The sequence below is a fragment of the Pleurodeles waltl genome, chromosome 6 (assembly GCF_031143425.1).
Source record: "Pleurodeles waltl isolate 20211129_DDA chromosome 6, aPleWal1.hap1.20221129, whole genome shotgun sequence".
Lineage (NCBI taxonomy): Eukaryota > Metazoa > Chordata > Amphibia > Caudata > Salamandridae > Pleurodeles > Pleurodeles waltl.
This window is the reverse complement of record NC_090445.1, coordinates 757,240,756-757,266,685: the sequence shown is the minus strand read 5'-3', so window position 1 is coordinate 757,266,685 and position 25,930 is coordinate 757,240,756. Positions and strand designations below refer to the sequence as shown.

The window sequence follows — 25,930 nt, the reverse complement described above, 5'->3', positions numbered from 1 at the left end:
CCCCCCTTGACTCTCACCCTCCTCATCACTCCTCCACTGGAGCATGGTGGGCCATTTTTTGGAAATGGGAACCCTGGGGTCCCGATTTATCTCCCCTCCCGGCGAACTCCTTTTTGCCCCATCCTTGGGGCCTTCTCGTGACTTCTGTGCCCCTCCCCCTGCTGACCGAGGCGCCCCAGCCCTGCCACTCCTCCCCCGAGCCAAAAACCCTAATCCTTCCTCATTATGAAAGGCCCCCTCCTTCCTTTCATGCCCTTCTGCCCCTCACCCTTGCCGGCAGCGCGCACCTGGAGTGCTCCGGCTTTCTTCACTCTGAGGCTGCGCTACATTCCGTGGCCCCGCCCTGCCTAAAAATATGCAAATCCTGACCAAAAGACGCATCAAGTGCTCTCTGTTCACTCCCAATTAACTTTTTGTACACGTTTCTTTTGATCATGATAACGTCTCCTTTCCTCCCTTCCACTAACAACCACATATAGTTTGCGCCTGCCTTACCTGTTTGTTTCAACCAAACCGAATTCAGCTTAGTGCCCTTCTCCTTATTAGCATATATTGTCTGCTGTACAGCAGGAGAGTACAGCAATAAGTCTGTAACATTTTACATATCAACCTGCTAATTATGACCCTCACTCATTTTCCGTGCAGTTAGTGTAGCCCACGGAGCTGCTGCTCCACACTGCACAATAGTATAACAAGTAACAAAAGCCCATCTTTCCTCTGAACTAAAATGGACCCGTTATCGTTTAGCCTCCAACTTCTTTAGAAACCCCTTCACTTTTCCGCATGTTTTCCTAAGTACAACACACATTTCTATCAGTAACTTCTTTGATGCATTCTCATCGACCCACGTTTATAATTATTTGGCTAACTTTAAAGCATACCTACCCCTCTCCTAATGTACTGAAAACACCTAAGATGTCTACATCCAGTAGTTTGTTTAACAGCTTTTGAAACTAGTTGGCAGGACCAAACACTGGACCTAATGTACTAGGACATTTTGTGGTCACAAACACGCGATTTGCAAAATCACAGTGTTTGCGGCTGCCAAATCCCTTTTTCCAATGCCCCAACCCCATTTTGCCATTCAGAAAAGTTTTTCTGAATGGCAAAATGTTTTTTTCATTCAGGTTACCTCTCTTTCCGCCTGCTTCATACAGTGTATGTTAGTTGAGGGTAGCAAGAGAACCAGGATAATGTGCTACATAAGGTCCAAAAGGCGAGACCTATTGGCTATGCCAATGCTTGTTTCTTGTTGTCTCTTATTTGCTAGTGATATAACCTGAGTGCAGCCTTGTAGATTGTTCTGTCGTTGCCGTCGTGATTGGCTCTTCATTTCCCCTCTAGCTGTTTACAGTGTTGTTTGCTGTCACGGAAGATGATTCCACGTGATGGCAAGTTAGACTTAGTTGGAGGATACCCTTTGTTGATGTTCATATAGGGCAAGCAGTCAAATGTGGGTATGTATGGGTGAGGTACACTTTAAAAATGATAGTTTTAAGTTTATTCCTCAAGTGAAGGTGTTTGTCAGAGCTGTTTTGTGATGGAGCTCCAGGTCTTTGGTGCATAAAAAGAGACATCCTATCTTCTGATCATTTTCTTCTTGCATTGCTTTATTTCAAGCCTGGGGATGTCCTGGTTGTGTGCATCCACCCCAGAGATCTTGATTTATCTGGTAGGTAGTGTAGTGGCTGGAGGGTACAGTGGCTCCGCTTTACTGGGGGAGCCAATTTAGTTCCAGGTGATGATCCAGCTGCACTTTTTCAGTATCTTGTTGATGTGATGCATAGATAATGCTCCTTAGTGGTTTGAGGTGCTTTTTTTGGGATGCAGAAATCTGCAAGTGAAATAAGTACTTCTTAATACATTATAAAGGCTGCTAAGATCATCACAACCTTAAAGTACTTGCGTGTGCCCTTAATTCAATTCAATTCAATTCAATTCAAAGTACTTAATTGGATAAAGAGCTTAATCTAATAATGAGGTGAAAGGAAGAGCCTGTATACTTCACATAGGCCCTCATTATGACCCTGGCGGTCAGTGATAAAGTGGCAGTAATACCGCCAACAGACCGGCGGTAACTACTGCCAAATTATGACCATGGTGGAAAGATCTCTGAAAGACAGCCAATGTACTACACCAACCACTAGGGCAGGAATAGCAGGCACCACAGCAGTAGCCGCCTACAGCAAGTCAAAGTTCCGCCCACCATATTATGACAACACAATCCACCACCTCTTCTGGGGTGGTACTAACGACATCAAAAGCCTGTCGGAAAGAGAGCTCAGAAGTGAAAGGACTCATCATTGGAGACACAAGGAAGAACCACGCCGCAATGGAACCCAAACCTCATGTATTTCTGATGATATTCTACGTTCTGCTCCACCACGAACATCAACGCCGGCGAATATGACGATGGTGAGTACAGACGTCTAGCACACAAGGGAGGGGGGGAGGAAAATTAGAGTGACACACAAGCACCACACACACACACACACACACACACACCGTACACACAACCAGATGCACAAGAAAACAAGTTAATCCCCCGAAATTGGCTAAGTAATGTAAGGACAACACAAATTTACTAAAGTAATTGCAATAAGATCAACACATTATAAAAATAATTTCGCCAATGTAACAGATATCTCCAAATGTACAGAAAAAGGGACACTGCCCAGTCCTCAGTTCACGTGGGCCACATGGCCACAGGGCAAAGTCCAAGGCCCCACTTGTCACCTGCATCAATACAGAGAGAACACTGCAGGGGCATCAGTTGGCAAATGGGCAGGCACCTCGGGAGGAGGGGGGCACCTCAGTCGGGAGCGGAAACAAGACCACTAGTTCTGGAGGGGGCAACATGCTCAGTACCCTGTCCTGGGGAGTGCAAGGCCACAGTCCCTGTAGTGGGTGTCTTCCCCACTGGTTCTGGAGGGGGAAACATGTCCTGTGCTTGGTCTTGGGGAGTGGAAGGCCACAGTCTCTCGAGTGGGTGTCTTCCCCACTGGTTCTGGAGGGGGCAACATGCCCTGTGCTTGGTCCTGGGGAGTGCAAGGCCACAGTCTCTGTAGTGGGTGTCTTCCCCACTGGTTCTGGAGGGGGCAACATGCCCTGTGCTTGGTCCTGGGGAGTGCAAGGCCACAGTCTCTCGAGTGGGTGTCTTGACCACTGGTTTTGGAGTGGACAGGCCTAACAGCAGCCCATGTAGGCAGCATCACATTGCGTCCACCGGCTGTGACCGCTGCACTGTTGTGGTACTGGTGGTGGTGGTGGGGGGCTCCTGCACAGGCCCTGCACCCTAGGATGGCTGCACTGTGGTGGTGCTGGTGGTAGAAGGCTCCTGCACAGCCCCTGCACCCTCGGATGGCTGCACAACCACAGCTGGTGGTGGGGTGTCTCAGTGACAGCTGCTGACGGAGGCTCCTAGCCCTTCTTGCCTGCTGGTGCAGGCTCCTGCAGGTTCCTTGCCCTTCTCGCCTGCTGGTGTAGGCTCCTTGCCCTTCTTGCCTGCTAGTGCAGGCTCCTTGCCCTTTCGTCTGGCTGGTGCAGGCTCCTTCCCCTTCAGGATATGTAGCCTGGAATCCTTTCCACCACGAGTAGGTGCAGATGGAACTGGGCCCGTGGACTGTGTGGCTGAGGTGCTTGGCTGGGTTTGTGATACCCTGGCCATACGTGCAGGATTGGTGGGGGGGTGAGGTCAGTGGTGGAAAGGAAAGGTTTCTTATGGACATAGGGGCGGGAAGAGGGAGAAGGAATGGAGGTGGAGGATGAGGGAGAGGTTGTTGGAGGTGTGTGTCTGCTTGATCTGGGTGCAGGTGCATGGGCTGTATGCTGTTGTGAGGTGGATGGCTGTTGGGTGTCTGAGTGCTTGCGCTTGTGAACTTTAGGAGAGGGTGGACAGACACAGTGGGAGAGGACACAGGGGACGTGTGCATGGCTGTTATGGAGGTGTCTGCCAGAGAGGTGTGTGTTCTGCTTGTGTTGTGATGATACAGGTAGTGGATGATGATGTCGCGCATGCAGGTTTGAGTTTGGACGTAACTGGGTGGAGGGTGGAGGAGTAAGAGGAGGAGGAAGGGGACACAGTGGAAATAGTGAATGTTGTTGTATCTTCACCTGGATGGTGTTTGTGTGAGTGTCTGTGGGATGAAGTGTGCTGCATGTGTTTGCCTGTGACACTCTTGGGTGTTGTCCTATGTGCATGCTCATCTGGCTGTGTGCTTGGGATGGGTTGGGGTTGAGGGGAATGGAACTGGGAAGTGGTAGTTGGAGGGTGGACGGTAGAAACAGGGACAATGGCTGCCATCAGAGAGGAGGCCAGAGCCTGGATCGATCTCTGTTGGGCCGCCAATCCAGTGTGAATGCCCTCCAGGAATGCATTAGATTGTTGCATCTGGGCTGCCAGCCCTTGAATTGCATTCACAATTGCTGACTGCCCTACAGAGATGGATCTCAGGAGGTCAATAGCCTCCTCACTCAGAGCAGCAGGGCTAACTGGGGCAGGGGCTGAGGTGCCTGGGGTGAAGGAGATGCCCACCCTCCTGGGTGAGCAGGCACGGGCAACTCGATGATGGGCTGCTGGGAGGGCGGTGCTGGTACGGGGTGGTGGCTGTACCTGTAGCTGGGGTGGTCACAGAAGTGTCCGACACCACCAGGGAGCTTCCATCAGAGGAGGTATCTGTGTCTGAATTGTCCCCTCCAGTTTCTGCCGTGGTGCTCCCTCAGCGTCTGTAGACTCTGCCTCCTGGTTCCTGTGGGATGCAGCTCCCTCCGTCGCCGGTGCCTCTGCTCCTCTGCCAGATTATGCTAATGCACATAAGGACAAGATGACAAAACAAGAAAGGGGGGAGAGAAACAAAGGTTGCACTGGGTTAATGACTGCACCAACACCACCGTTGGCGTACACAGCACCCTCAAACACAGGGAACAGGCCTATGCTCTATGCATTGCACCACCACTGATATTGCTAGCCACCAAAGCATGAGGAGGGGCACACCCCGCCAACTGCAGCACACCTAGGACCCACTCAACCCTGACCAGTAGTGGATGTTTGCAAGCTAGGTAGCCAGTATTATCCCTTCGAACCATTCAGAAACCTTCAGCCACCAGAGGACATACGCTGCTATGTCAGGCCTGGCTTTGGGGTACCCACTAACACACCTCCACCACCCCGATACCACCCCACCAGTCATAAGTTGTAATGAAAGCCACTGTACTCACCCCCTTGTGGCTGCTGTGATGCCCTCAAGTGCGCATTCAGCTCTGGATAGGCCACCGCCAGTATGCAGGCCATCAGGGGGGTCAGGGTTCGAAGGGCACCCCTTCCTCGTTGGAAGGCCATCCCCAGCTGGGCCTCCGCCGTCTTCTGTGCCCAGAGTCTCAGTTCCTCCCATCGTTTCCTGTCCGCCTGCCATAGGCCCCCAGGGTCCACACGTCCTTGGCAATGGCACGCCATATACCCTTTTTTTGATGGGCGCTGACCTGCAGAGGCAAAACACACAGGAAAACGCCATTCGACAAAGAGTCCAGCCAGTTACACATATGGCCCACCATACCTGTTTCCATCACTAATGGCACACACATAGCCCAGCACACAACGTGAACACCGCAAAGAGGACATCCACCCACCCCCCTTACAAGAGGCCTTCACACACACAAATCCATGCATTCATGCCACATGCATCATGCCCACAGTATACTCACCTGTTGGTCAGTCTTTGGGCCATGGTAGGTTCCAGACACAGGTCACAGCAGCACATGCAGTGTAGATCCTCTCCTATGGAAGGTTAGGTAGCAAGTGAGGAATCAGATAGAAAATGTCAGTCACCTCCGTGGTGGTGCATACGGTCACCGCCGACTTAGATCACTATTGACCACTGTAATCCATAGGGCACAATATTAACCAATGAGGAGTTGCACGGCGGTTCCAGCCCTCCTCCCGCCACAGCGCACAACGTCAGCGGAATTACCTCACTTCTACCTGTCCCTCCACACAGGACAGGCGGATGTTATTTCATGGGGGGGCAGCCCTATGGATTCATGCTGCATCACAGGAGAAATAGACACGTACTGGACAAATCACACTGACCCACTACAAGTTCACAGATTGCAAACTCCTGTTGTGGCTCCAATGTTCAGTTTGTGACACTCTTGTGTCCCTTAGATACCTAATGCTGTGGATGAATAGGAGATGGAGACATACCTCCGTGTACAGACCCCTGGTGGACTTGGAAAACACTGGAGGACAGGCACATTATCCTCACCTATAGACTTGACAGGGCCACAATTACAGAGCTGTGTGCCCAAATTAAGCCTGTCCTGATATCTGATATCAGTCCCCCCACTGGGATCCCCCCTCTTGTGCAAGTGCTATCTGTACTCCACTTCCAGGCAACTGGTTCTTTCCAAGTGACAGTGGACTTGGCAGCAGGAATGTCACAGCCAATGTTCTCAATAGTGCTGACAAGAGTGTTGTCTGCCCTGATAAAACACATGTGCGGCTACATTGTTTTCCCCCAGGTTGAGGATTTGGCCACAGTGAAGGCTGAGTTTTATGCAATGGGACATATCCCCAACATAATTGGGGCGATTGATGGTACACAGATTGCATTTGTCCCGTCCCCAGGCAGAATCAACAGGTGTTCAGGAATCATAAAAGTTTCCACTCCATGAATGTTCAGATGGTGTGCTTGGCAGAACAGTACATCTCCCACATCAATGCTAAGTATCCTGGGTTGGTGCATGCTGCCTTTTTCCTGAGGAATGGTATCCCAAATGTGATGTCCCAACTACAGAGGCACAGGGTGTGGCTAATAGGTGAGCCCTGGTTCCCACACAGTATATGTTGTTGTATGGGTATGGTGTGGGCCATATAGGATAGTGTGTGGCTCAATGTTGTTCCTCAATATTTGGAAGTGACTCTGGTTACCCAAACCTATCATGGCTGCTGACCCTGTGACGAATGCCAGGGCAAGGGCAGAAGAATGTTATAATGAGGCACATGGGCAAACCAGAAGTATCATTGAAAGGACCTTTGGTCTCCTGAAGGCCAGGTTCTGGTGCTGCCATCTAACAGGTGGATCCTTGTGCTACTCATCCAAGAAGGTCTGCCAGATAGTAGTGGCATGGTGCATGTTGCACAACCTGGCCCTCAGAAACCAGGTCCCTTTTCTGCAGGAGGAGGAGACTGGAGATGCCCGTGTGGCAGCAGTAGATTCTGTGGACAGTGAGAATGAGGAGGTAGAGGATGAGGACAACAGAACCTCAGTTATACGACAATACTTCCAATGACACACAGGTAGGTTAGTGTAACTTTACATTTCAATGACTTTGGTTGTAATCTGGGTGGCTATGGCATGCTGATATTTCCCACTTCTATGCCCACTTACTGTTCCCTCTGGCAATTCATTTTTCAGATGTTGGTGAATTGACATATACTCCTGGTGTGATCACTACAGCCAGCTACAGGTCATTAATCTATGCTCATTCTATGTACAGTTAGTTTGCAATGTTTGTACCTGTTTCAAAGAATATATATTTGATATACATGACATACTCCAAATGGATTTCTTTCAAAGGGTGTTTATTGAAGTGCTAACATATTGGGGGAAAGTGCAATGGGATGGGGTGATGAGGAGAAAAATCCAGGGTATTGTTCTAGTCTGTTTGTAGCACAGGTGAACTGTCCAAGGGGACAAGGGAAGGGAAGCAATGGCAGTTCAAGGTGGACAGGGTGACTGAGTGGGACACATTGGTGACAATCAGGAGAGTATCATTTCCTGGCGGGGGTCTTGGCAAGTGTCCCTGGCTTCTGTCGCAGGGAACGTTCGCAGGGTGGTTCACCTTCTGCAGGGGGAGGGGTGCTGGTGGTCTGTGAGTCCTGTGGCGGGGCCTCCTGGCCACTAGTGGCAGTGGAAGTGGAAGGCTGTTCAGATGTCTGGCTAGTGGCAGGGGCCCGCTGGTGTGAGACTGCCTCCCTCATAATGTTGGCCATGTCTGCCAGCACCCCTGCTATGGAGATCAGGGTGTTGTTGATGGCCTGCAAGTCTTCCCTGATCCCCTGGTACTGTCCCTCCTGCAGCCGCCTGTTCTCCAGCATGCTGTCCAGGATCTGGCCCCTCGTGTCCTGGGAATGTTGATAGGTTGCCAGGCTCTCCGAGAGTGCCTCCTGGAGAGTTAGTTCCATGGGACTGTCCTCCCCCTGGTGCATAGCAGTCCTCCCAGTTTCCCTGTTGGCCTGTGCCTCTGTCCCTTGAACCATGTGCCCACTGCCACTGACCCCAGGTCCCTGATTGTCTTGGGGGTGAGGTGTGGCCTGGGGTCCCTGTAGAGTTGGGCACATTGCTGATTGACGTGTCCTGGGGACAGAGGTGTGGGTATGCTGGGTGGGTGCTGTGGTGCTGTTTCCAGATTGGGGAGGCTCTGTGGTGGTGGTGTGTGACGGGGCTTGGGTAACGGGCTGTCCAGTGGTCCCTGATGGGCCAGGTAGATCGTCCAGATACTGAAGACCAGAGTTACTGTCATCACTGTGGGCCTCTTCTGTTGGGGGACTTGATAGTGCTGGCACCTCCTCTCTGCTGACATTGGCTGGGGTACCTGTGGGGATGTAAATTATGTTTTATGGTTTATGTTTCTGACATATTGTACATCCATGGCTTCCACTCTATGTTTGGATTTTCTCTTCCAGCTTTCACTTATGTATGTTAGTGTATGGTGGGGTTGTTAATTCTCTATGGTGTGCATGCTTTTGTAATGAGTGTCCATGCAGGGCAGTGAGGGGTGTCCATGCATTGGTAGAGCATGAAGGGCTTGGCATTAGGATTAGTGAGATGTGATGGTGTGGTGTATGGGATGTAGTGGAGTGATGGGAATGAGGGTAAGGGTATGTGATGGCATGCAGGTATGGGAGTGATAATTGTGGAAAGTTGACTTACCAGAGTCCGGCCAGGCCCTCAGGATGCAGTATTGCCAAGACTTGCTCCTCCCATGCTGTGAGTTGTGGGGGAGGAGGTGGGGGTCCACCGCCAGACCTCTGGATAGTGAGCTGGTGTCTTGGTACTATGGAACTTTCTTCCCCCATAGGTCGTTCCACCTCTTCCTGATGTCATCCCTAGTTCTGGGGTGCTGTCCCACGGCGTTGACCCTGTCCACGATTCTCCACCAAATGACATCTAAAGCATTTCATATTTGTATGCCGATTGAACATTGTGTTGGGATTGTTTCATATCAACAGCCACAGCCACAAAGGTGTAAATTTAATAAGATCATTGACGTAATTAAGCCCAGTTCTTCAAGGCATGTGAAATGGGAGCAGCCCTGAAGCTGAGACAGGAGTCTGCGGCAGAAGCAATTTAATTCAATGTGTAAACTAGAAGCGGGGACATAACCCCAGACTTCCTCAACATAAACAGCAGTTGGAACACACTGTGGGGGTCATTCTGACCCCGGCGGTCTAAGACCGCCGGGGCCAGGGTCGGCGGGAGCACCGCCGACAGGCCGGCGGTGCCCCGCAGGGCATTCTGACCGCGGCGCTTCGGCCGCGGTCAGAAGAGGCAAACCGGCGGTCTCCCGCCGGTTTACCGCTGCCCTTTGAATCCCCCATGGCGGCGCAGCTTGCTGCGCCGCCATGGGGGATTCTGACACCCCCTACCGCCATCCTGTTCCTGGCGGTTCGCCCGCCAGGAACAGGATGGCGGTAGGGGGTGCCGCGGGGCCCCTGGGGGCCCCTGCCGTGCCCATGCCAATGGCATGGGCACGGCAGGGGCCCCCGTAAGAGGGCCCCGCAAAGTATTTCAGTGTCTGCTAAGCAGACACTGAAATATGCGACGGGTGCAAACTGCACCCGTCGCACCCCTGCAACTCCGCCGGCTCAATTCTGAGCCGGCGTCCTCGTTGCAGGGGCATTTCCTCTGGGCCGGCTGGCGCTCTTTTGGAGAGCGCCCGCCGGCCCAGAGGAAATGTCTAAATGGCCGCCGCGGTCTTTTGACCGCGGTGCGGTCATTCAGCGGTGGTAGCTTGGCGGGCGGCTCCCGCCGCCCGCCAACATTAGAATCAGGCCCTGTGTATTATACATTTCAAGAAATGCTGCCACCGGTTTGCCACCCACCCCCACTATAGGAGTGACATAAACAAAAAGTGAACCCATCAACTGTAAATTTGAGACACCTACTGGCTATATTGGTAGACCAGGAACTCCTGGAATCAAAACAAACCACCAAGTATGGAATACTAGAAACAGTCGACAACATGTTGGAATTAAAATAGATAGGTCTCAAGTTGTAGCTCATTGCGCCAGACACCATAACACAGGACTTGGAATAATCAATGTCCATGTCAAAGGAAGTTGTAAAGGAAGAAAGAGATTATATTAAATTTGGCAGGCTCCTAGGCATATGAGATAACAACACAGGATAGTCGGCTTAGAGGAACACTGTGATCTGCTTTTATCAATCTGCAGTATATTCCCCCCACATTGTATCAGATGTTGACTCAAGTTATTTATATAAAGAATAAATGAGATATACAGCCCTGAGAGACCGCTATATGGAGCCCAAACAACTCAGTACACTGCCCGTTCTGACCAACTCTAACCCTAACAGATAAGTTCAGATGTAAGAATTGCAAAAAAGTAACTAAAGTGGCAAAGACCACAGTTTGGACCCTTTTTTGTTGCATGTGCTATTAATTGAAATGGGTAATATATTGTGGATTTTACTAGCTGTCATAGTTTTTAGGAAATGCCTGGCAGTTAGACGGCTGCTATAATGCTGTAGTGGAAGAGGGTTGCCCACAAATTAGGAACAAAGAGGTAGGACAAAGTCAGAACTAACTCAGGCTCTGGGATTTAACCTGTTAAGCTCTTTCAGTGGATTTTAACACTGAACTGGAAACTGTAATGCATAAAATGCTTGTAGGATGGTGGCCTGGTGTGTGGTGGATACCTATGGTGTTATCACCCTATACCAGGTATCCTCTTTTAGTGAAGTGTAGGCAGTGTCTCGAGAAGCCAAAGCTCTCTAGAGGTAGCTGTGGATGAGCACCCAAGACTTACCTAGGAGATATGCAAAGCTTATACCACTACAGCCACACAGCACTACACACATGAAAGAACCACACAGTGTTACAAAAATAAAGGTACTTTATTATAGTAACACAAATACTAGAATACTGTATAGGCAATCCCAGACTGGAGGTAAGTAAACACACTATTATATACATATTAGCAATCAGTAAAGAGCATAGACAGCAATAGGCATGGGTAAAGGCAGTAGCAAATAGTTAGGGCTCTAGGGGAGGACCAAACCATATACTAAGAAAGTTGAATGTGAAAGGCAGTCTCCCACCCAAGGATGTGGAATCAGGAGAAGGGAGCTGGAGGTACTAGCAACCCTCAATGGTAAGTACTCAGGTGCCCCCTAGGTGCCTACCAGTGGAGATGTAAGTACCAGGTTTTCCCCCAAACACAACAGGAGAACTTTTGAAAAGGATTGTGCAAGGCCCAACCAAGACTGGAAGAACCCAAAGGTGGATCCTTACAGAAGAGGACCTGCAGAGGAAGGGGAACAAGTCCAGTTTGTGATGGAGTGTCCGGTTATGCCAGGAGCCACTAGCCACCCTTCTGTAGATGCAGGACCAGGTCGACAGTGGATGAAGAAGGTCGGCAGTGTAGCACCGGAGATGAAGAGGAGTCCCAGGTGTGATGCAAGTGATGTCCCACGTGGTACAGTCTGTTAGTGGTGCTGAAAAACCACCAACAAGCCTTGGCAAATGCACAAGATGGAGAAGAAGGTTTTCCAGGCTGAAGAGGACCAGCAAGGTCCAGGGGACTCGACCCAAGGAGGAGAGTCCAGAGTGACCCTCAGCAGCTGGGTGAGTCACAAGAAGAGGATGAAGCCTTAAATGACAACCCACTGGCAGCAGGCACAGGAGTCGCAGTGAGGCCCACTCAGCACACCTGGAGGAGTGTCCCACGTCGCTGGAGCAGCAGGCCGGACACAGTGTGCTGCAGAAAAAGGTGCTGGAGGCTGGGGCTACATGGAGCCTGGAGATTCCTTAGAGGAGGAGCACACAAGCCTTAGCAGCTGCAAGAGTCACAGTGCACAGGGGTACTGTCCTGCAAGGAAAGGCAAGGGCTTACCATCTCCCAAGTCAGACAGCTGGTAGAGAGGACCAAGGGGACCACTCCAGACCACCACCTGTGATGCAGGACCCACGCAATTCCAGGGGAGAGCAGATCCCCATAGCCAGTTGACATTGCAGTTGGTGCCTGCAGATGCAGTGGAGTGAGTCCTTCACTCCAAAAGAGATTCCTTCTTACTTCTTGTGCAGACTGAAGACTCACCCCCTCACAGGATGCACAGCTAGGGAAATGTTGCAGTTGCTGGAAGGAGCCGGAGAAACAATGTTGCAAAGCGGAGTTATCGCTGGAGTTGCAGATTGTTGATTTCCGAAGAGTCCAGTTGGGGTTCCAGGGGCCAGAAGGTGAAGTAAACGATCCTAGTGGAATCTTGCACGTTGAATCTGAGACCCACCCAAAAGAAAGACCCTAAAAAGCCCTATAAGGGGGGTTGGTCACCTGCAAGGTGACCACCTATCAGGAGGGGGCTGTGACGTCACCTGCCTGACCTGGCCATTTGGATGCTCCCAGGGGCCCCTGCACATCTTGGATTCAAGATGGCAGAACCACGTGGCCACCTGGAGGATTTCTGGGCACCACCCATCGGGTGGCAATGGACAGGGGAGTGGTCATTCCCATTTCCTTTGTCAAGATTCACACCAGAGCAGCGACCCGGGGTCCCTGAACAGGTGCAAAAGCGGTTTATGCAAGGAGGGCACCAAATGTGCCCTTCAATGCATACCGGTGGCTTGAGGAGGCTCCCCTCCCAAGCTATGTCACACCTATTTCTGAGGGGAGCCTCCCTCTCCCACAGGAAATCCCTTGTTCTGCCTTCCTGGGCTTCAGCTGGTCAAGCGGCAGAAGAGCAGAAACTCGTCTAGAGGGTGGCAGCTCTGAAAGACTGGTAAGAGCGTTACTAGGGGATCCTCTAAAGAGCCCCACTGAGTGCGTGGAATCATACAGCCAATACTGGCAACAGTATTGGGGTATGATTCCAACATTTTTTATATCAAACATGCCCAGGTTTGGAGTTACTATTATATAGCTTGTGTCCAGTACATGGGTAAAATTGCTTCCCCTCACTTTCAAAATCCAGTGCAATGGAGCTGGAGTTCATAGTGGCACCTCTGCTCATGCAGGGGTGCCCTCACACACAGGTACCTGCACCCTGCCCTCTGGGTTAGGAGGACCTAATATAGGGGTGACTTACAGTGACCTGGTGCAGTAATCTGTAGTGAAAGCCTGCATGCACCTTTTCACGCAGGCTGCAATGGCAGGCCTGCAGACACATTTTGCATGGGCTCACATGGTGGCACAATACATGATGCAACTCTTGGGGAACCCCTGGTGCCCCAATGCCCGGAGTACCTAAGTACCATATATTAGGGACTTACAAGGGGGAACCAGTTTGCCAACTGTGGGTTGTGCAAAGTCCTAGGCAGCCACATTTAGAGGGACAGAACACAATCACTGGGGTCCTGGTTAGCAGGATACCAGTGAAGACATTCAAAACACACTGACAGCAGGCAAAAGGTGGGGGTAACCATGCCAAAATGAGGGTACTTTCCTACACTGCTGACAAAACATTGCTGGGGCAAAACATTCTAACTCATTTAGTATTGTTGTTGAGTGTAGAAGAGAATCCATCAAAGTCTGACAAATGCTTGACAGGTTTATTGAAGTGAATAAGTACAGAGCGCAAAAGCCCACAACCTTTTCTCTTGCATCCTCGGTGCTCTGACAAAACGGCAAGCCATTCAACAGAACACCCAAGACAGAGCAAGCAGAACATGAGCGTCATATAATAAATACACATACTTAGTCTTGTGAATAACAAGGAATAATAAACATAAAAGAGAAATCACCTATATGCATACAACATCATTCTTCCCTTTACAATACAAATTTGAAAATAACATTAAACTTGAAATAAACAAATTTAAATCAGCAATATTTCAAAAAGGAAGCCAGTATGAACAAAATCACTGGAAATAATAATCTTTGAATTTAAGAGGTAATACAACATTCTGAGTGGGTCTCTCTGACACACTAGGTATCCTTGATAAGCAATCTAAATGGTTAGATGTAGTAAACTCCCTTGTCAATGAGGAGTTTAAAAAAAGATCCGTCATCACGACTAATTACAATTGAGTTGTCATCCTCAGTACATCGAGATACATCATGTTCAGGATAATGAGAAGTTTTTTGCTGAGATATATCCCACCAAAACTCTCCAGATCTTTGACATTTTCAAGATTTTAATTTTTACCATCAGTAGTCTTTTTGGCTTGTACCTGAGATATTTTCACCAGATTTCTCCTGCTCCACCATCCTTTTCCTTCCTGTAGCAGAGCACTTTTTGGACACTTTGACCACTTTAACAGGTAATGTAAACTTACATTCACCTTTTCTGACTTTATTAGGGTTTTTAATGGGAACCAAGTCTCTCACTTTGTACTCACACACTTTAGAATTGTGTGTATCATAAAGAAATTGTGTAATTGCCTTCTGCTTGTTTAACACCTTCTTTCTCATATTATGAAAACCAATTTGCTTCTTAGTGTACATAGTTATATCTTTGACCCAATCCAGATATAATGTACATATGGGCAATCTGTTACACAACAATTTAAAGGGAGAGTCACCCGTGGTGCGGTGAGGTGTAGAATGGTAGCTCCATACATTTTCCCTGAGATATTTCTCTACTTGGAAGCCCGAAGATAATGCTGTCTGTACCCCTTCTTTCAAAACATTATTTCCCCGTTCTACTAGTCCATTAGAGGTGGGAGAATATTATGCTACTTGTAGGTGTTTGTTATTTAAGATCTCCCAAAAATGTGTCATCTGATGGGACTTAAAGGGGGTAGCATTATTGGTCATGATCTTATTGTGTGGTCCTTAATCAGAAACACATTTTGCAAAAATGTGATGACAGATGCGGTGTCAGGTGTAGCAACAAAGTTCAAATAAATCAATTTTGAGAAGTTATCCACCAGGACTATCAAGTACTTCTTATTACTTGGTAGTATCTCATAAGGACCAGCAAAGTCATGGGAAGCTTTGTTCCACGTTGTATCTGGTAATGGAACCATGTGTAAAATATGTTCTCCAGTGCTTATCTGAAACTAAGCAAGTATTGAAATCTGACACCCATCTGTTGACATGCACATCCCTTTCAGGCCACCAGTAGTACTGTATTAACCTGCAAACGGTAGCTGTGATACCTAAATGACCATCATGAGCATTTAAATAAAACTTTTCTCTCAATTTAGTGGGAGGTACTAACAAATCACGATGAAGTTAAAACCCTTCAACTACAGACACATCATCAGCAACTTGAGCAAAACATTTCAGAACTGGTTCTAAATTTCTTTCCTTAGGCCATCCATTTTTGACAAAGTTGAATATTTTTTGTAAAATGTGATCTTCAGTAAGAGCACCCATACAATTTTTCTAGACACAATATTGTGACCCTCAGGCAAATTTCCAGTCAGAGCCACGATACAATCCACATCATCCTCATGAACATCTGAACTTTCATCAATCACAGGCATCTTAGATAGACAAACTGCTCTGGCATTTTTCCCCCATGTAAATATTTTATAGAGTAATTACATTCTTGCAATTTAGACAGGATACACACCAATCTATCTGAGGCTTTGGGTGTGCCGTTACCATTCCGCAAGTATATTAGGGGTTTATGGTCCGTGAAAATTTCAAACTGGGTGCCCCACAAAAACATTTTGAACTTTTCAACAGCCCATGAACACGAAAAAGTCTCTCTTTCAAAAGTCCTGTAATTAAGTTCAGATTGATTAAGAGAGCATAAGGCAAATGCAATTGTGTGTTCTTTCTTACCTACCCATTGTAAAAGTACAGCTACCAAACCTTATTGGTTGGCGTCCACCATCAAAAAACATGGATTCCCAGCTGTGAAACCAGATATGATAGGAGCTGAGAAAATAGGAAGCTTAATTTTAAGAAATGCCCCATTTGTCTTACTAGACCATTCAAAAGCATGTCCTGTTTTAATAATTGTCTCATTGGTTGTTCTACCAGGGCATACCCATGTATGAAATGGGAATAATACGCACATAATCCCAAAAAGGAGAGTAAGATATCCTTATTGTGTGGTGGAATGGTGTTCTGAATTGCAGCTACCAATGACATTTTGGGTTTAATGCCCTGATCAGAGATGTTATGACCTTGATACTCCACTTGATTGCCCATGAATTTACACTAGTCTTTTCTCAGGGTGATACCTACATCTTCAAATGTGTGTAACACCTTTTCTAAAATCAAATTGTGTTCTCTGACAGTCTTATCAAAACCAAGTATGATGTCATGAAATGTTTGTACCCCCAGAATATCCTTCAGAACTCTATCCATACATTTGTGAAGTACACTTGCTTCAAAAGCCAGTCCAAATAGCATACGCAAATATTTGTACACTCCAAACGGAGTGATGAAGGTGGTAAGGTCTTGGCTCTCTACAGCAAGAGGTATTTGTTGATACACTGATCTGAGGTCAAGTAAGGAGAATACTGTGGACCCCCCCCCCCCAAGTTAGCCAACAATTCTTGTACTTTGGGTAAAGGGTGGCAATCAATTATGATGTTCTTATTGAGATTGCATAAATCAAACCATAGGCACAATTCACCTTTTTTATTTTACTATTACTACTGGACTGACCCATTCAGATGAGTCTGTTTCTCGTGATCTGACACTTAACGGCACAAATCTGACCTTAAGTACAATAGGAATAGCACCCTCTTTAAGTTCAATCAAATGCTCAAATCTCTTAATGTTTCCTATTTAGTCACTGAAAATGTTACAGAACCTATTAACAACATTTTCTAGGTTAACATCCTCAACATTTTCAATGAATGAGATAGAATTTTCATCTAACACAATGGGATTCTCAGGACCAGGTATCAACTTAATTCCAAGCCTGACCTGGTCCTGCCATCCTATAATGTTCCTTCCTTTTTTTGGCAACGTAAAACTTTTTAATCATTTGCCTTCCCAAAAAGCAAAGTGTATCGATAAAATACCCCAACATGGTAATATTTTGTTCCACAAACGCTTTTGGGTGAATATCTGTTACTGTTAATGAGGTTGCTTTCCATTTTTCCTGGAAGAGAATGTCAGAGATGAGTGTGATGGGTGCACCAGAGTCCACCATCATGTTGATAGATACTTGCCCAATAAGTGCTTTGCACAAGGACCTTTCACCATCTTAGATGCTTTGTGATCAGTGCCTAATGTAAGGATCATGTTAGACAGGTCATCTGAGCACTGATCAGAATCTACATCAACCGTGCTGATTCTAAATGTATTCTTGTCGCACCTGCAAACAAACTGGAAATGTCCAATTTTTCTACACTTGTTCCAACGTTTGTTAGCAGCAGAACAATTCAGATTATTTCCAAAATGAGACAGGGATCCACCTATGTAACATGTGTTGGTGTTCTTCTTGACTGGAACAAGGGTACCTATATTTTTAATGGTAGTGGCTCCTATGGGCTTGTGTTCAGCAATTGCATTTATTTCTAAACTTCCTATTGTTGTTGCCTCTGATGACATCTTTTTTGTTGAAATAATCGATCTTTCGATGATTTTGGTAATTTCAATAACCTCTGAAAGGGTGGGGTCTCTGTAACTCAGCAGTCTCCCTTGGATCTTTTTAGAGGCACAACTGTACACAAATTGATCTCTGATGTATGTGTCAAGAGAATTGACAAAGTACTTTAAAGAGACCAACAGCCCTATAGCTGAAATATATTCTTCAACCAACTCCCCAATATTCTGTTTCCTCCTAAAGAAATTAAAGCGTTCTGGTAACACATTTGGTTCTTTGAAAAATATCTTTGTGAGCCTCGCAATAGCTTCTGTATAAACATTCCAAGGCTCTATTCATCCTGGTGGCATGTCTACTTGAGAAAGGTTATCAAAGACTTGCTGACCTACATGTCCAAGTTGGCCAATTAATAAAGCAAGTTTCCTTTTTGGTTCAAATAGTGTGGTATCAATTGCAACTAAATAGTTTAAAAAAAGATCTGAACCAATGTTTCCAACATATAATAGGTTTGCCAGGATTTTGAAGAAAGGAATAATTTGGAGTAATGGAGTTTGTGTTGTCATGGTATGATATAGAGACCAAAATTATATTTCAAAAGGCAAATGTAACCAATTAAGATTTTAGCTGGCAAATTTGCAAACTAGGGGCCTCATTACGACCCTGGCTGCCGGCAGTAAGCTGGCGGTAACACCACCAACAGGCTGGCGGTGTACCGCCAGCGTATTATGACCGTGGCGCATTAGCCACGGCCATACCGCCGGCCCCTCCAACATACCGCCAGGCTTTCGTCTGGCGGTTTTATGAGTCCCCAACCGCCAGCCTGCTCATGGTGGTAAACACCACCATGGAGAGGCTGGCGGTAAGGGGGACTTGGAGATCCCCTGGGGGCCCCTGTACTACCCATGCACTTGGCATGGGCTGTGCAAGGGCCCCCAGGCACAGCCCCATCGCGCATCTCACTGCCCAAATTTCGGGCAGGGAAATGCGCGATGGGTGCTGCTGCACCTGCTGCACATGAACATTGCCGCCGGCTTTATTATGAGCCGGCTGCAATGTTGATGTCACTTTTCCGCTGGGCCAGCAGAAAAGTCATAATAGGGAGTCACAAATACCGCCAGCACTGATGGTATAGTGGGGCCCGCAGATTCAGTGGTCTTTTAAAAAAAAAAGTTGTAATGAGGGCCTATGTGTGAAACAACTGTCAGCATATAAAGTAAATCCAGAAACACCTCAGTCCAGGTGTGCTTATCTCCGATTATTACCACGTGAAATTAGGCACTAAATCTTGATCAGCGATGTGGTGTCATCAAGTTCAAAGGCATTGTTATTGTGTCCGTATAAACACACTGAAGCAAGTGCGTGAGCGATCCTGAACAAAGATGGTCGCCACTGATGTGCTGCCTGATGATGTGAGGATGCAAGCGAGAAGAAATCCTGAGAAGCAGAGCACTGCGTCGGCTGTGCCTGTCAGTGTTAATGTTCTCTTTGACAATGGCAGGGGTCAGCGCACAAGAGCTGTGCCACCGGCACCTCACCTGACCAAAATCTGCAATCCAATTTGAAAAGCTGTACTCCAGTGTCGGTAGGTGGGCTTCAGGCAGTAACAGATGGTGAATTAAATGGCGGTGTTGGGAGGTACGCTGAGGCAGAGTTCAGTCTTCTTAAATAAAGTTGAATTTCTTTAAAGTCAGTGGGCTCCTGTGCAAAAATAACAAGGAACAATAAACATAAAAGAGAAATCACCTATATAAATACAATTGTGTATAACGTTCTTCATTGAGATTGACTCCTATAGAACCACTATCCTATTGCACTAGTGTGACATGCATCTGGCTTCTCAGTTTTCTTTTAGAATGTGAAGTAATACATCTTAGAGGAGCCCTCCGCAGCCTCTTATGTTCTGCAGCCTCATACGTCCACATGCTCTTATATTACTATTCTTTGAGGAATGGTGGTGTGAGGACCTAAATCTTGTCTTATATCTTATGGCTTTAGTATTCTCTGTTCCTCCAGAGTACCTAACAGAAGAAGGGTGGAAAGCACCAGGTTTTAGGTCTGTATGCAATATAATGTCTTTACCCATGTTGCTATGGTGACAAGCAATTTTAGATGTCCTGGTCTCACACGTCCTGGCGAAGTTATCCTTTGTGGGACTCAGGTATGAGACACTAGCCACCAAACCTCTTCAACTCTAAGCTTTCCCCTCTCAGTAGCATTTCTACTTGTGAATTTAAACAACAATCACAATAACGAAACCAACGGGACAATGTCTTCGCATTAGACCTATGAGCTCTGATTGGTGTTTCAACTCCTGTCTATAATTGACTTTGTTTTATCCAGCCAATTTCCCCACCCTATCCTGCTCAACACCTAAGTCTCTTTCCAACACAAACCATAAGTTACTTACATTTGCGAAATGACGCCAAGGTCAGAACAGCTAAACCAGTGGCATAACCAGTTCCAGGGACAGAGAGTATATAGTATAGTTGTTTTGAGCTCATTAGCCCAACTTGGGATCATTATTCGCCATGATATGTAGTATCCGACGTGTAGTTTCTCTCTTTCTAGAATACGCACAGATGAAATTTATTTTCACACTTTCATTGCAAATGTTTTTGAGGAAATGGATAACTTAAGCCTAGTGCTCATTAACAGCACAGTGAGCACTTTCATGTTGTTGAGATGATGAATAACTCTTCTCAAAAAAATCCTAAGATTGTGTAAAAGTAAAACCTTTCTGCAAGTTGTTTATCCAGAATGGATCCTGCTGGATATCTACCTAGATAGAATTGTGTGCAGAGGGAGGTCGTCACACAAAGTCCTGTGAGAAACTGTACCACGTTCCCTGTGTTTTCTGACCCGGGTACTGCTCACTGCTTGACACAGAGGATCATCTTGGCATGGCTGCCCGTGCATTTTTCTTTATTTATTATCCCTTTGTCTGTGGACGTGTGACTATGGGCCTGGTGAAAGAAGTGGCATTGGGCAAGACTCGGAAATCTCGGATTACCAGGCTCCGTGCTGTCTCCTTGTAGCTTCACTTCTCTGGCAGCTATGCCTTACACCCCCTGACTGGGTGCTTCAGTGCCACATTACAATTAGCACTCAATGCAGGGTGGCTGGGTCCAGTGCAGTACCACAGACAGCATGAGCTTAAATCATTTGACAACTATGGCCCATATTTATGGGCTATTAACGCAGGGCAGCACAGCAAGTCGCCTTGTTGTGCTGCCCTGTGTCAAAGGGAAAAGGCAAGAATGCGCCATATCTATGCCTTACGGCGCATTTCTGCCCTTTCCCCTGCGCAGACACTGTTTTGGCTCCCTAGCGCCAATGTAGGCACCCCTGCACCTTGGTGTTGTAGGCAGGATTGTTTTTGTGCAGGAAGGGGCACCTTCCTGCACTTGCCCCTTCTTGCACAAAAACAATCCTGGGAGGCAGAATGCAGCACACAGAAAGATTTCAAAACAAGGAGAAATACAGATATTTCTCCTGGTTGTGCCTCCACTGGGGAGGCGCAAGGTTTTTGCGCATTCCCAGGTTTACAAGGTCTAGTAAATCTGGGGATGTGTCAAAATCCATGGGTGTTGCGTGGGAACACCAACTGCAACGCCCATGGCCTCCCTTGTGCAGAGTAAGGCAACGCAGCGATTTGTGCTGCCTTACCTTACATCATATCTGTGAGGCCACTCAAAGCCATGTAAAGAGCTGTTGTGTGGCCTCGTACACATGAGTTGCATCACAAAAGGTGACGCAAATGCTGTGCAAAGGGCTCATAAATATGCCTCTTTATGCTCTTTATGTACTGTTGCAATGAGAAATATACTTACAGATAATCCAACTACGATATTTCATGGTTTCACAAGAGATCTTTTGACAGTGCGTTGCTTGCTATTTCCACAACTATAGCGTCATTCAGTGGGAAAGTCACAGTTTTATGAAGCACTGTGAGGGGGACTGTCTCGTCTCTAGCCACAGGAGAAGGGATATGCTGCCAGGAAGACAGTTTCATGCAAAAATCGACGGATTATTACAGTTTAAAACTGTGCACAGGGTTTAAATTACTTCTTTACTCTTGCGCTTGTTTGACCAGAATGTCACATGTGCCGAGACATTGCAGTTTCAGATACTCACTACATTAGTGTGAGTGCTGGCTGATGTGTTCTGGGTCTGGTAATGAATTTGGAAAGACAAAGCGTGTATAGCAGTGTCCCGCTCACTGGATAGATGTTGGCCAGCTCTAATTCAGATGTGCACTGATTTATACATGTCTCAAATACTGACAATCAGAGACAGTTTTAACTTAGTTATTTGCCACGAGGTTGTAAAACCGGACCCTAAGTCGATTTGTTACATCCAGCTGAGGAGTCACATAACATTGTTAGTATTCCACGAATGATTGAATGCATGCATGCTGGCCACTGAAAAGTAAAGTGGAGATAATGTTCAAATCCCAGCAAAATCTTCGCAGCCGTGTATTCTTTCTGATGTCGATAAAGAGGATTACAACGCCAAAGAGACGCCTCAGTCCACACTGTGTGATATATCAGCATTCACTATTAATATTATGCTTTAAGGAGTGTGGGCACTGTGTTTCAGTAAGACAGTTAACCCTTTCAGATTTGATATCGCAGTTAGGCTAAGCAGGTTTAATAAACGTGCCGTATAATCACCTTTAAGAAAACGTGGCATTGACTGTCTGCATGACACACATATAGTTTCATGAATAGAAAGTGAGCATGCCCAGGACAGATCGTTCCTTGACTGGTTAGAAGCCCATATTCACAAAGATGTGTCTTTGCTGAGGAAATGGAAATAATCGTTTAGTACTGAGACTGTGTTTCTTTTGTAGGTTACTATGCTTGGAGGAACGAGGAACATGGATCTTGGTTCATTCAATCTCTTTGCAAGGAGATCAATGAACATGGAAGACAACTGGAGATCATGCAGATCCTGACCAGAGTCAACTTCGCTGTCGCCACTGGTTTTGAGTCTTTAACCAAACACGCTGGTCACAACAAAAAGAAGCAAGTGCCTTGTATTACGTCAATGCTGACAAAAGAACTTTACTTCCAGACATGAATTCAATATGGAGCAGATCTTGCCTGCCAGACACTGCAAGCTGTCTGTGTAAGAGAAGTTAGCTTACAGTGGAGTTACAGCCCACTCATTGCACGCCATTAGTCGCCTTATTGTCTTCCTAATTTGCTTGCTTTCTATATGTTAACGTGTGCAAGCTTTCTTTCTTCTGTTTGTCCCTGTTAGCGCGTCCAGCCCTTATAAATTACTTGAACTTGGACACGCTGGAGGTTGGTGAACCTTTTAACCGAGTTGGGCTCTCCTCATCCAAGAATAGTCGGATCACTCAAATCAATAATCAATACCCAATACCCAATTGATAAATCAAGATAACACATTAGGAATCAATTACAATCAGTATTTTGACGCAACATGACCTTTCAGTCATGAATAACCACACCAATTTATTAGATGTTAATGAGTTTATTACCCTATATTAACAAAGCTAACACAGTGTATATAAGTCTCAAAACCAAATGAGATATGTATACAAACATTACTAGCTGTCCATAGCGACGGAAGAAACGCAGTCTACGCAAATCTGGATTATGATGCACTCGGTTATAGCAATGCAAATCACTAATATAAGTAACTGAATTTGGCTAATTGCATACATCGGTCAGCATAACAGGATTTCAATTTAGCATGGTGCATCAGATGAACACCTCAACTAACCTCTAATTAGCATTGGCATGTGGGGCTTAATGCAAAACGAATTTAGTCAACACAAATTTAGAAAACTTCTAGCTTGGGCCCTATGAAAATAGCAGCTGGTACCTAAGAAGGAAATCACAATGCATAATACAATTATCCTCTCATAATTACCAAATACAATCAGCATTCAAGAAAGTCTTCGTCCCTCAGGTACCGGTTCGATCAGCATGGGGCGGATTTCAAAGGGGCAAAGTGAAGGGCAAGTTTCCTTGCGGCAGCAAGGAGAATGGGGCAAAGTTACTGCATGGGCAATGCAGGGCAGGTTTAAAGTTAAAGTCTCTAGGGTGAGAATTCTTAAAGTCTCTTTCTCTGCGACAGAGAAAGGTGTCAAAGGGCTCGTTCCAAAATGGCTTCTTGAATCTTGCTTCAAAATGGCATCAAGAAAATTGGCTGACTTCTCTTTGTCCGGTGTGTTTAAGTAAGAAAAATTCCAAATTCTTCAGGGTCTTCCATTGGAGGGTTCATAGGGTGGCTTCAATTTGACCAATGAATAGTATCTTTCTCCTAGTACTCATTTATGCATACATTGTCCTTGGAGCCTTGGAACACAAGTTGCAACAAAGTTTGCCAATTAATTTTATCTTAGTGCCTTTATTGTCTGCACCTGCAGAAACTGACCTTGCTTCAAAGAAGATGAAACCGGCCTAGCACGAAACCTTGAGATAAGTGTATTAGTCATCTCTACTGGAAAAATACAGCCTTAAAGTAAAATAATATGTCTTTGTTAATACAAGTGAAAACCACACAGTTAAATTTGAGACCAGGCAACTAGGCCAAAGCCTCTGCTAAATTTAAGCTAACCATAAAACAGTTTCAACAAGAAAATCATAGAATACATTTGCAATTATGACAGATTACTATACTTGTCAATTCTTCATGATTAATTAAGCCCGTTTATAACAATGGCGAACTACCCCGTGGGCACAATTTCCCACGTACATTATTTTTCTTTACTAAAATCACACTACCTTATACGATTTTGGTTACATGATATATGAATATTTGTTAGTCCTTCCTTTTCTGCGTCATCATCCCTCCCCTGGCGTATGACCACATTATTTGTGTCTTTCCTCTTCTCACTTTTCAGACACTACCATTTTCTTTTTGGTTAATGGCTCTGCGATTGTGCATGTGTTTTTCCAGCAGTCTCCCTTGTCTACTTCTCTTCTCCCCTCCGTCGCACTCCACTTTGCTCCTTTCCGCCCTTTACTTCTCCTCAACTTTCCTCCGTTATGCACTCACCTTTGTGGACTATGCCCCCTCAGCTCCATGTTGCTGTTACTTGGCTGTGTCCTTTGCCTCTGCCCTGCCCGCCGAGTTGTCCCCTCCCCCAACCACACCGTCTGTGTTGCTTCTGTCGCCTGTGCTAACCATGTTGCTTCCCTTACTTGCCTTACAAGGAAAGCTTTTGTCCTTCTTTTTATTTGCTGATCAAACTTTTATCACTAAATAAAAAAAGGCACCCACAACGTTTTGTAGGCTGTGTGAATGCATGATGTGCATGCTTACAAAATGACACAGTGCGCCATCTCATGCAGATTTGTTCACCTTTTTAGCTTTGAGGCAAAGCATCGGGGAAGCTGTACAGCATCACTAAATATCACTGGCAAAGCCAATAGGTACCAAAGACGTGACCTATTGGCTTTGCCAATCCACATTGAATTATCGAGTGGCACAATTCTGTTCTCTTTCCTTCATTAGTATCCTGCATTTTAATGGCATGGCATGTTGTAAAACTTTAGTTTTACAAGCTTGGAGTTTACAATAATGGTTTGCTATGCATGTAAGGCCCGTTATTAGGAATAATCTTACTTATTTTCTGAACAATTTGTAGTAACGTCAGCTAAATGTCTAGCCTGAATAGTTGGTAGGTCATAACCCCAGAAAGCCCACTTGTGGCATCAAATAACCCAGAAACTCTTATTGTAAAGAATAGGAATATATCTTTCATTGAGGCAGGAGGACAAATGCTTTTGATACCACTTTTTTGACAAGATGAGTGTCAAGGCTTGCAAATGTGGAGAAGACCTATAAATCGTTAATTTCTATGCATGGATTTGTAGCTGTATGTTTAGCTGTGACCTGCAAGCTATGTAACATCTGAAGACCTTGTTTTGCCCATGCTCAAAATAAAATGACCGCTTTTGCATGCAACTAAGGGCTCTAAAGATTTCTGCTGTTTGTGAAAAGTGATTTGTGCACAAGACTAAGTTGTAATTGTACAGTTCATTGAGGGACGATAATAACAAAGAGAAATACATTTGGCTCCCAAGGATAATGTTATCAGGCAGACAGTGTCCTAATTATACAAGTTCTTACAATTTCAAATTTTGTGTCCAGGTGATAAACAGATATATACCTCAGCGATACTCAGGTAGGGAGCCCTTGTTGTTAAACTAAATCTATGGCTTGTGCTTGGTTCTTGACACAAGATATTTGTGTCC

At 46.2% G+C, this 25,930-nt stretch overlaps 1 protein-coding gene across 1 annotated transcript in view; it reads left to right on the top strand.

Moving 5' to 3' along the window:
• The window catches only part of LOC138300243 (caspase-7-like), a 304,287-nt gene extending 278,647 nt beyond the window's left edge, over window positions 1-25,640 (top strand). Inside the window, exon 7 of the mRNA XM_069239328.1 lies at window positions 22,546-25,640. Within this exon, the coding sequence (XP_069095429.1) occupies window positions 22,546-22,775 (230 nt within the window). The 3' untranslated portion in view covers window positions 22,776-25,640. The remainder of the gene's footprint in view (window positions 1-22,545) is intronic.
• The last annotated feature ends 290 nt before the right edge of the window (window positions 25,641-25,930 follow it).